This window comes from Lonchura striata, chromosome 16 (assembly GCF_046129695.1).
Source record: "Lonchura striata isolate bLonStr1 chromosome 16, bLonStr1.mat, whole genome shotgun sequence".
Taxonomy (NCBI): domain Eukaryota; kingdom Metazoa; phylum Chordata; class Aves; order Passeriformes; family Estrildidae; genus Lonchura; species Lonchura striata.
In genome coordinates, this window is record NC_134618.1 from 16,892,731 (window position 1) to 16,904,804 (window position 12,074).

The 12,074-nt window shown below is 51.8% G+C and overlaps 1 protein-coding gene across 1 annotated transcript in view; it reads right to left on the minus strand.

Moving 5' to 3' along the window:
* Positions 1–12,074, minus strand: part of PKD1 (polycystin 1, transient receptor potential channel interacting) — an 83,019-nt gene that overhangs the window by 48,807 nt on the left and 22,138 nt on the right. Inside the window, exons 2-3 of the mRNA XM_077786913.1 lie at positions 701–772; positions 173–244 (exon numbers count right to left, since the gene is read on the minus strand). Of these exons, the coding sequence (XP_077643039.1) occupies positions 173–244; positions 701–772 (144 nt within the window). The remainder of the gene's footprint in view (positions 1–172; positions 245–700; positions 773–12,074) is intronic.

Genomic DNA, 12,074 nt, shown 5'->3' on the forward strand with positions numbered 1-12,074 from the left:
AGGAGCAGGACACAGCTTGAGGAAGGAACTGGAGACACCCCAAAAAGCAGCTGCTTGGGTGGGCACCTGCCCAGTATCTCTCCAAGTCAGCACAGCCTCCCCCAACAGAGGAAAAGGAAGGGATGCTTCAAGGTCTAAATAAAGAACTGGGAGACAAAGAAGATGAACTTACATTTCACTTAAATTAAATAAATTATCAAATATTCCATCTTCTAATGTAGAAATCTGGTTGTGGCTTATATCTCTGTAAAAGAAAGAAAAGTTCATCATGTTAGAAGCAACTTCCTTGTCACTGCAGCTTTTTCCTGGCAGGGTGGGCAGGCCCTGGCACAGAGCTGGGGCTGCCCCTGGTTCCCTGGCAGTGCCCAAGGCCAGGCTGGACAGGGCCTGGGATGGTGGAAGGTGTACTTCAAGGGCTTTAAGATCCCTTCCAGTACCAACAGACATGTTGTGATAATTCTCTTTCTCTGGCCTTGAGATCCTCTCCATCCAGCAGTACAGAGGGTCAAACCCTGCCCGACTCCAAATGCCAATAATTCCCAAATCACTGGAGTGAGCAGCTAAAGGCTCAGGGAAGGAGCCCAGGGACAGGACAAGGTGGGGCTGGGGAGATGAGGTGGAGCAAGAACAACACGAGCCAGGGCCCAGCTCAGCCGTGCTGGGGGCACTGGGAGGACTGGGGGGCACAGCAAGTACTTACAGCTTTGCCAGCGAAGTCAGGCTTCTGAACAGCTCAACATCTAAACCACTGATCCTGTTATTGGAAAGATCCCTAGAGAAAGCAAAAAAAAAAAAAATTTTCAGCCCTTTGTTCAACCCCGTTTTGTCACACCTCCATTAGCAGACCTCAGAAGAGCCTCTCTCCAAACCCCAGCCAGAATCCTGACTGGAAACGTGATGTGTTGAAGGCAGAGCATTTTTCCCAGCCAAAGAAAACACCTTTCCCAAAACCATACAGCATTTGCTGCTCATATAACCTGCAAAAAGAGATCAGGAGCCTCAGGACGTGCCCCCACTCTGCAGCACACCTGGAGCAATTACACCATGCCACATGTGGTACTAAATGTGATTCTCCCTCTTAAAAGATATTCAAGTCTAATCTATGTTCAAAGAAGTCATTAAGAAGTACTTTAGACGCAAGTAGTAATTAACTCAGAGAAAAATTTATTATGAACTTCCAAGTGCGTTTCTCGTGCCAAAGCCCTGATCAGTAATTACAAAATTGATGCGTCAACTCTACGTTTTAAACATCTTTTTGTCTCTCTTTGGAAAAGCTTAAAATGGAAGAAGAAGCAATAAAGAATATTTTCCATTTGAAATCAGGACAGATTGTCATTCTAAAAGGAAGGCTGCTTGAAAAAGTCTCCAGTTGGTCCCAGTAACACCAACAGCCTTCAGCTCATCCAAACCAAACTCCCCATGTCCAGCCCAGCTCTCTCCTCACCCACCATCTTCCTCCCCAAATTTAAATATCACTCAGAGAAGAAGCTAAAGTTTCGCTCATCAGTCTCCACTTGTTCCCAATAAAATTCACTATTCGTTTTTCAGAAAAATCTCCTTTGGCCTAAGCTTCCCTTGAGCAGCATCAAAACACTTCCTCCAAGCCCATGTGATGTTCTTACCCTTCCTGGGTTTCTGGCTGGGCTCCCAGGAGAGGACAGGGCTGGACACACTTTGCCATACTCCTTTCTCACTTTTTTCCCTTTAAACACCTCCTGTCACTTCTCCTGGCTGTCTCAGCTGTTATTTCTACCCCTTAATCAATTATTTCTTGGTTTGATCTGACATTTAAACTTCATTTATCCAAATGAAAATAATTCTGCCAAACTGGCAGGAAAATTACATACGATTCCAGGAAACTGGGGATAAGTGACAGGGATGGATGCCTCTTTAAAAGGTTTATTTTCCCCTGATTTTGCTGTCTGGGAGTTATTTGCCAAGCTGAGAGTGGATTCAGAAGAGTTCACCAATACAGAAGTCCAAGAAATGTGCAAAATAGCAGCTCAGTGAATACATTAACAAAAATATCTGATCACGGCAGTGATCTCTGTCCCGGAGCAGCTGGGACAGCACTGGAGGAGCACAGAGCATCCCTGGCTGAGCCACACTCTGCCCAGGGGACAGCAAAGTCACCCCCAAACCTGCTCCCAGCTCCCACTGGAGGAGAGCACAGAGACAGCTTGGACTGGAACCCAGGAGCTGAGGCAGGACAGAGCTTCCCTGGGGACACCCCAGCTCCACCTCTCCTGAGCATCCTCTCTGCACTGAACCCCTCTGTCCTGCTGTGGGGAAGCACCAGAAGGGCCAGAGCTCCAACCAGCCACCCTCCAGGGAGAGCAGCACAAATATTTCCCTTCTCTGAAAATACCTGGACGTCGCCCATTTGGTTTTTAGGCAGCACCTCAAGTCCAAGGAAAGGAAATGGGAGTTTCAGCTCAGATGCCTTCCTGCTCCTCGCCCAGACAAGCAAAACCTCCAAAACAAACCATTCAGCTGCTGCAAAAACAGGGCTCTGCCATTTCCAAGAGCCTCTTCCAAGGTGCAGGGGGAGCTTGGGAAGGTGTCAGACACTCAGATCCTGTCTTTGGGGTGTCGTGTCTCGCAGCTGGAGAGGGCTCCTGTGCCTTGCTGTCCTTTATTTGCTGACAAAGGACCTTGGCTGGCATCCTGCGCCCTCCAGGGCCCAGCTGCCATCAGGTGTGACGGGCTGAGCTCACCCATCCGAGCACCCTGAGCCACAGCCCAGCGTGCAGAGATGCTCACCAGGGCAGAGCTGGGGCTCAGCCCCACGGCTGAACCCCTGGAGGCTGCCAGTAACCCTGGCACTGTCACTCCACTGCAGCTCAGATGCTGCCCAAGGACCCCCAGCCCTTGGCTCCAGCTGGGTCCCACGCCCACAGACACTGCTGAGCTCCATCCAGGCCAGGCACCAGCCTGGAGCCTGCAAACCAGGACAATTCCCTTGCTGTTTCCTACAATTCCTTACCTACAAACCAGGACAATTCCCTTGCTGTTTCCTACAATTCTCTACCTGCAAACCAGGACAATTCCCTTGCTGTTTCCTACAATTCTCTACCTGCAAACCAGGACAATTCCCTTGCTGTTTCCTACAATTCTCTACCTGCAAACCAGGAAAATTCCCTTGCTGTTTCCTACAATTCCCTACCTACAAACCAGGAAAATTCCCTTGCTGTTTCCTACAATTCCTTACCTACAAACCAGGACAATTCCCTTGCTGTTTCCTACAATTCCCCCAGGAAAATTCCCTTGCTATTTCCTACAATTTCCCTACTGGCACCTACAAACCAGGGCAACTCCCTTGCTGTTTCCTTGCCCTCATGATCCCACGAGGAACTGGTATAAAACCCCTCATTTTTCAGCCTCCCTGACCTCCTGCAAGGGAAACAGAGCTCCTGGTTACAGGACAACTGGGAGAATAAGGAATGGTGGTGGATCCAGCACCTGCCACCTCCAGCTGAGCTCCAGGGAGCTGCTTTCTCCCAGTGCTCCCTCTCCAACATGCATGAAAAATCATCTTATGCCTTCCTGGCATGGGAGAGGCGGCTGGGAACCAAGCTGGGAAGAAAACAAACCAGGAAATACTGTGGGACAGAGCTCAGCCTGGCAACACCACAGACTGCCACGACTGTATTTTCCCAGCCCGCTGCCAGCCTGGAGGAAATTCGGAGCAGGTTCAAAGCAGAGCTGAAGCCAGCAGCAAACAAGGCTCTCCTTTGACACTCTGCACACACAGCCTGACGCCCTCCCCACGAGGAGAAAGAAAAATGTCCTTTCCTGTGGCTCGGGGGTCTGGAGGAACTCGCTGTGCCTCCTGGAAAAGGGCAGCCACGAGTCCCAGCTGCTCAGTCCTGCCTCAGTTTCCACAGCTGTAAAGTGGAGCCATGCAGTGTCATTCCGTGGGACATGGGGCACCAAAAGTCACCACAAGGCACAGGACACAAACTGTGTCACTGAGAGCTCCCACACTGCCACGTTCCACCTCCCAGCCCAGCAAAGGGAGACACTCAAATACTTCTGGAAAAGGGAGGTGGCTTAGCGAGGAAGGTGAAGCTTTGGGAAATAAGGGAATATTCAGCAATGAGGGCGTCAGCCTGAGCCTTGGGAGCCTTCAGCTCCATCCCAGCCCTGCCAGCACTCCCTGTGTGGTGCTGGGAGCATCCTGGAGCTGGCATCCCCAGCTCATAGAGAGGGAGAGGCTGGGTGCAGCACACACACCACCAGCCCGACCTGCTGCCGAGGGACTCGGGCAATTCTGGGGAAAAGGCACCGAGAGCTGGCTCCTTCCTCACCCACGGAGGAGGCAGGGAACCAGAGCGCTGAGGGCGACAGGAGGGAGCAGGAGGGCTCAATGCCAACACTCCATGCCTCGCTGATGCTCAGGAGCCCCCTGAGTGCCAGCCTGGGGGTTGTTCCGCTGTGCCAGGCTGGCTCTGGGCACTGCTGTTTGCTCCCTCCTTCCAGGGAACATCTCGAGCTCGGCAGAGCAGGGGCAGCCCCGCTGCCAAGCCTGATGTCATGCTCTCATTATGTCATTTGTGGGCCCGCTCTGCCTCCATTTCACAAAAAGGGAGGGAGGCAGAGCGAGGGCAGAACTTCCCCAGCCCCTCTGGTGCAGGGAGCCCTGCCAGAACAGTAATGGGAGAAGCATCCAGAGAGGAGAAGCGTCGGAGCGAGAGGAGCCCGCGTGGCTGGGGCACAGCCCAGGACAGGAGCTCCAGGCCAAGGCCACCACCAAGGCTGAGCTCCTTGTCAGGTCAGCTGCTGAGACCCCAACAGTGGCTTGGGGTCACTCCTTGTTCCCCTAGCCCAGCAGCCAAGGGAGAGGTCTGGATAGGTGAAGTCAATTTTTCAAGGTTATTTATTTCTCCTTATCTGTAATATTTTCTCTCTGACCTGCCATCTCTGCCTGGTACAGAAGCCATGGCAGTCTGGGTGCCCTCTGGGTGGTTTTACCTTTTATATCAAAAGGTTTTACCTTTTATATCAAAAGTTACGTACAGACAGTTTATAACAAAGCACCAATATCTGACATCTGTGTTGGACAGTGTGTCCCCATCCCAAACCAACAGAAAAGTGTCACCATCACAGCAAGACACGGAGGGCAAGAAGAAAGAAAAGAAGGCTAGGACACGCCCAAATTCCTTCATCTTGTACCCCCTTGAACCCCATTCTAAAAATCTCAAAAATTCTACTTTTTCACCCTGTGTTAATTCAACTACCACACTACTCAAACCCTTGTGGTTTGTAATTCCTCACACAAATTTGGCAGCTTTTTCCATGGGCTAAAATCGAAGTCGCAGATGTTTTTGACTTCGTGCCAGGGTCTCTGAGCCCCCTGCCAGGGTCTGGAGGCAGGCAGAGGGATGTGCTGGGTTCTGATAGTGTCTGTGGGGCAGCAAAGGCCCAGAGGGGCCAGGGAAACACAGCAAAGGCCAGCAGCTCCCATTTCTTACCCAGCACACAGCCGTGGCTGCCCTGGATCCCTGGCAGTGCCCCAGGACAGGGCTTGGAGCAGCCTGGCACGGCGGGAGGTGTCCCTGCCATGGCAGGGCTGGCACTGGATGGGATTTAAGGTCCTTTGGAACCCAAACCACCCCAGGATCCTGTGAAAAGCCAGGCTGCACCATTCCACACGCTGTGACACAGGGACACATGGGGTGGCTGGTGAGACACGGCGAAGCCCAGAGCTTCCAGAGCCTTCCACGGCTTCCAGAGCTTCCAGAGCCTTCCACGGCTTCCAGGGCTTCCAGAGCCTTCCACGGCTTCCAGGGCTTCCAGAGCCTTCCACGGCTTCCAGAGCTTCCAGAGCCTTCCACGGCTTCCAGAGCTTCCAGAGCCTGCCAGGCCCACGGCTGCCCCAGGGATGCCCTGCACAGCCCAGGGCTGCCTCCACTGCCACGGCCAACACCTGCCTGTCTCCAGGAACAACAGGCAGCCTGGAGCTGATCCTGCCTGACACAGAACAGACTTGCTAGAAAAGAGCAGGAAAAACTCTCCGTGCTCTTGCCTGCCCGAGCCAGGAAAAATTACAGGTTTTTGCTGATCAGATTCCTTTTTTCCTTCGTCTTTTGGCTTGCGCCTCTCCAAGGAAGCGCAGCAGAAGCAGCAGCGCTTGTGTGCAGAGGTGAGGATAGAGATTATTTCCACAAATGGCTCTGGAAAGCTGAAAAAACCTCGGATTTTCCTGTGTGCAGGGCACAGGGAGCAAGGCTGTGGTCCTGCAGCAGGGGCAGGGACACCCTGCCTGGCAGGAACAGCCTCACAGCTCTCCTGCACCAGGACTTCTCTGCCTTTCAACACAGACAGGAGGGAAATGGCACATGGAGCTCTCCACCCCCAGTTACTGCTTTCAGTCCTGCTGAAGCACGGATTTTCCAAGGCAGAAGGATTCCAGCTCCACCACTCATCACCCCAAGAGCTGCAGCCCAGCACCAAGAGGGCCTTTCATGGTGGCAGGCAGCTGTGAGCACCCTCACATCCCCGAGGCTGTCACAGCACGATGACAATTCATCTGTTCATTCTGAATTTATCAAATGCTGGCTCAAGTCCTTCTCTCTCTCTGAGGAATTTGCCCCAAAACCCTTTTTCACAAAGATTCATCTAAAATTGGAACGTTTTTCTTCCTCCAGCAAAATCCTGATTGTTGGTATGAAATGCAAGGTGAGATGAGCATCTTTGCCATGTTCTGTACACCCTGTGCTGTCCTGGAGAGAGCAGAGCCCTGGCAGGGCAGCAGGGCCAGAAGCAGACCCAGGTGTCTCTCCCATCCTTGCAGCACCACGAGCAGGTCACCCCATCACTGTGGACAACCTGAGCAGACCCAGGTGTCTCTCCCAGTCCTGCAGGACCATGAGAAGGTCACCCCATCACTGTGGGCCCCCCGAGCAGGGGGATGAAGCAACGCTGCTCCCTCACCTCATGGCCCTGCCTCATCCTGCTCAAGTCTCTCCCTGAGCAGCAGCACAACAAAACCCTTGGGTGTGCAGGAGCAAATCCAAGGCTGAGGCCACAGGCTCTTCATAGCTCAGGAAAGGGGGCTGTGAGAGTCTGTGCTCTGAGCAGCAGGGAGAACACGGAGCTGGGAGCTCAGGGCAGCCCAGGGGACACTGTCCCTCCTACACTCCCTGTGCCCCTGTGCCCGTGCCCCACCCTGGGGCAAACAGAGGAGGTGAGGCTGCAAAAACTGCAGGATGCACAGGCAGGGCAGCCCTGCCACTGCCAGAGTGTCCCAGCCATGACCAGAGCATTGCAACCACAGCTGTGGCACCCCTGCCACAGCCAGGGTGTCCCAGCCATGATCAGAGTGTCCCAGGCACAGCCAGGGCATCCTCACTATAGCCAGGGCACCCCAAGCATGGCTGGAACATTCCGAGCACGGCCAGGGCAGCCCCAGCAAGGTCAGGAGAAGCCTCCCTCCAGGTGGGAGCTGTCTGCAGAGCAGCTGTGCTCCAGGAGCAGCTCCTCACAGCCCTGCCGCCGGCAGCTTCCCGCAGACTTTCCCAAATATGGCTGTGGAGCCGAGCAGGGATGGAGGCCCTGGAACAAAGGGGACCTGTGACCTCATGCAGGACGTCATGCTCTGGCAGGGCTGTCCTGCAGCCATGGCACTGTGTGCTCCATCCCTCTCCCCTGCCCAGGGGGCTGCGAGGGGGCTCCCAAAATCCACATCCTCATCCACGTTATCCTTGCCCTGAGCCAATTCCATCCCCACATTCCCAACACCACTGGGGTGGCACCAGGGACGCTTGGGGAGGCCAGGAAGGGGCTCCAGGGGGACAGGGAGGTGGATAGAGGGGTGGCCACAGTTCTGAGAGCTCCCTGCCACCTTCTGAGCCTCCCGAGGGAGCAGGAGCTGGCACCGAGCAGGGCTGGCACCGGCCGCGGTCCTGCCCTCGCTGCCAGGGCTGACTTCACGTGGCACAAATGGAGGAAGAAACCTCAGGCACCACCCAGCCCTGTGAGAGCACAGCAAGGATGGGAAGAGCAGAGAGCTCCAGCTCGGGAGAGCAGCAACCCAAAAACCAAACGGAGCTGATGTCCGTAATTAGCGCCGCACCTAAACGAGCTGCCTGCAGCTCCAGCCAGGCCAATGTCAGCCCTGCAAACACTCATCTGCTTCATGGAAAGTCTGCAAAGCAACCAAAGAGCTGAGAGGTTCAAGTATCTTCCTAGCACACGTGGTGCAGCTCAAGCAGATCCTACTGCAGCCCAAAGCCAACTGCTTTCCATGCAGATGCCCACTTCTTCCCTCAAAACATTTCTGCTCCACGTCCTGTGCCACTGCGTGCCAGCACAGCAACTGCAGTGCCCAGCTCTGCTCTCCTGAAAACCCAGCACCTCCCCAAGTCAGCATCTTGGGAAACCAGGAACATTTGATTTTACCATAAAAAGGGAGCCCTCTGGAAGCTGTAATTTAGGGATTACACAGCTGAGCTACTCAGTGCTTAATCTTCCTTAAACAAAGTGAAGAGTTTTCAATAAATGTTTAGGTATTACTGATATTAACTCACCACTGGGACAGGGAATGGCGTAGATAATCTTTGCCTCCTGGTTTTTTATTACTCAATTTATATTTATTTAGTAAGTGAGGCTTTTCCTTGGACAGCTGTCCTCTAGGGATGTGAGAAACAGTAAAAACCCCAATGCTATTTAGTCCCAGCACTGTAAATTCTGCAGTCCACAAGAAAGGAGCCCCAGGCAGGGTTCATAGGATGCAGGAGGCTCAGGATAATGCTGGACTGATCACAGGGATGTGTCACTGAGCTGACAGGGGAGCTGCAGCCAAGGGACACGGAGAACTCCAGGAAGGCTTCTCCAAAGCACATGTCCCATCTGCAATCACTGGTAAAGTCTCACTGGGTTGTTCCTTGGAAACTTTCTGGGGTACCTGTGTTTTGTACCCCAAAAGGAACAGGAGAACCGTTTCCCTGATTCTTAAGATTTTTTAAAGCCTTTTGTGTTTACATTCTGTTAGAAAACTTTCTTACACATTTTTTATAAACAACATATTGTTTTATATTCCTTTGTCGGGGTAGAGAAAGTTGATGTACTGGTGGTTTGTCCAATGTCTTTGGAGAGGTGGCCCATTCACTCTCCAATCCACTGTCAGCTTTAAAAAAGTATAAAAGTTAGAGTCAGAAAATAAACCTTCTTCTTTTTTACCTTGCCATCACAGTGGCTCGTGTTGTGCTTTCTCGTGTCCTAGAGCAACAGGGAACAATTTGGATGTCACTGATACAGAATGAGAGCCACAAACCAGGGACTGGCTGACCCTCCAAAACACGGGGAAGATCTGTCAAAACCTTCACCCCACTTCCGAGCTGAATTCAGAGCACAGCCCAGCTGAGAGAATGTCAGACTGATAAGGCAGTACCAGATCAAATGTGATTTCTTCAAACAGTTGGGAAACAAGTCTCCCATTTCCCACACAGGAACAGTCAGTGCGTGTCAGGCACCGGCAGCACAAACAACGGGAAAACAAAGCCACAAGCAGCAAAACGCAGCCCTCACAGGGGATCAGGGAATCCTGGAATGCTTTAGGTGGCACCTTTCAGATTACCCACTTCCACCTCCTGCCACAGGCAGGGACACCTTCCACTAGCTCAGGTTGCTCCAAGCCCTGGAGTTCACAAAGGATTGATGATTTAGGAGAAACAGCAGCCACCAGGCAAAGCCTCTCAAGGCAGGTGAAGGAGACACACAGAGGACACGGAGAGTCTCATGGCCAAAGGCACGAGGTGGCTGAAGGAATGTCACCACTTCCCTCCCACTGCTGGAGCAGCACGAAGCTGAGCAGACCACATGAAAGGGTTTTGACCTTTTCCTCCTGAGTCCTTTGCAAAGTCTGAGCTCCACGTCCTGTTCCCAAATTCTCCAGCCCATAGCACCTGCCTGCAGGTGGAGCACAGGGATGGGGATGGCTGCACACAGACCTGCCAGGACCTGCCCCAGTGCCTCCCACTGCCCCCGTCCCCAGACCTGGACTGTCCCTTCCCAGGGCAGGCAACGCTCCTCAAACCTGTCCCCTTCACAGCTGACAGTCCCAATCTGTTCAACCTTCAGCTAACAGCCCCCTCCGACACCTCCAAGTTTTCCAGTTCCTGAAGAAAAACAGTTTTCTGTCTATTTTAGCCCCGTCTGTCACTTGATTTTCATCTCCAATATGTTTTACCAACATTTCATTTAAGAGACTCCCCGTTTCAGGCTCTCACCGACATCCTTCAGCTCCAGCCTGGGATGTTCCCTGAAAACACTGATGGGGAAAAGGACAAGAAGAAAGGAAGAGCCACTCAGACCAGGCCTGGCAGAGCATTGTCAGTGATGGAGACCAACTCTGAGCAGGATTTTGCAGCACAGCCTGTGCTGGAGAGCTGATGAGCCTCCTGACTTACTTTCTTCCTCCCAGAGGGAAAACTCATGGATTTGGGGTTGTCATATTAGTACTTGATATGCTTAAAAATAGCCCAAAGTAAACTTTGGTGCTGCTCTGTGATGCTGAGCACAGCCCTGAGTTCACAGCCACTGCCTGCAACAGAAAATCCCCAGAGCAGGAGGGCTGGGAGCAAAAAGTGCAGCACGTTCAGACCCCCAGCCCTGGCCCACAGCACAATCCTGTGCTGTTTTCCCTGCAGTCCTGATCTTTATTCCTGGTGCTTCATCCCAGCAGCACAAACACTGCAAACCATCAGGTTCCACACACGATTCCTGCGTCGAGCCCGAGCAGGCAGCTCCAGCCTTCCAGAGGATGTTCCCATCTCACATGAAGACTGGGAACCACTGAAAGGTCTGGGCTGCAGCAAACTGATGGAGTGGGAAGTGTCCCTTCCCATGGCAGGGGGGTGGAACTGGATGGCCTTGACGTGTTTTCCAACCTAAACAATTGTTTGGGTCAAGTCTGTCGTTCTGTGAAACATTCTGAAGCCAATGTTTAATCCCTTTAACATCTGCAATGTTGGTTTCTTCCATTCCAATTCCTAACAAATACATGTGACATTGAGTCAAACTCAAAAATTTGACTCAGAATTCAAATTCTGACTTCTTGCAGAAATCAGATGTGTATTACATCAACGTCAGCATCTTCTGCTCCTCCATCTGCAAAGTTACTTAAAAGGCAGAGGTTTGGGACATCTATTTTCCATAAGTGGATTTTCCATGTTGACTGCCACTAATTACACCATCCCCTTTAATTTTCAGCTAATGCCATGCTAGGCACAGCATTGTTTCATCCTGGGACAGAAAATCAGGACATTGGGCTGATAAATGTTTGTACCTCCCCATTTACCTTCTGTTAACACTGGCACCATGTTTGTTTTGATCCAGTCCCTGGGAATCTCCCTAAGGCCCAAAAATCCATTAAAAGCGAACATTAATAGCCCAGAGGACTCTTCAGCCAGATCTTTTAAAATTCTTGGATGCAAAATATCTGAACTTGCTGGTTTAAGAAGGTCTAACATTAACAGCAGCTGTTTAACATCCTCCTCGGTTACTGTTGGAGTGGAAAGTGTTTCATCATCCTCATATGATACAAATACATCACCTGGCTTTTTTCCAAATAGAAAACAGAAATATTTAGTGAGCAGTGCTCCCTTTTCTGTATTTTCATTGATAATTTGACCATGTTCATCTATTAACAGACCAGTATCATCTAACTCCTTTAATTCTCAGTATACTTGAAAAACTCTTTACTCTTCTCAACCTGGCTGGACACAAACTTCTCCTTAAGATTCTTTTGCTTACCACTGTTCAATGGGCCTGATCTGAGCCCACGCTCATCACAACCAACATTTCCCTTTCCTATCTTGTATATCTATTTTCTGTAAGGGTTTCCAGTTCTCTTTCAGGCTCTCACAATGCCAGAGGCAGAGTTTTGAGCATCCACAGCTTCTCTGGGCAACATGTGCCCTGGAAGAGTTCCAGCAGCCTCACAAGAAGAATTTCTCCCCAGTATCCCATCTCACCCTCCCTGTGCTGGTGTGAAGCCATTTCCCCTTGTCCTGGCCCTCCTGGCCCTCCAAAATCCCTCTGCATCTTCCCCTGTGTCCATGACTGACCTT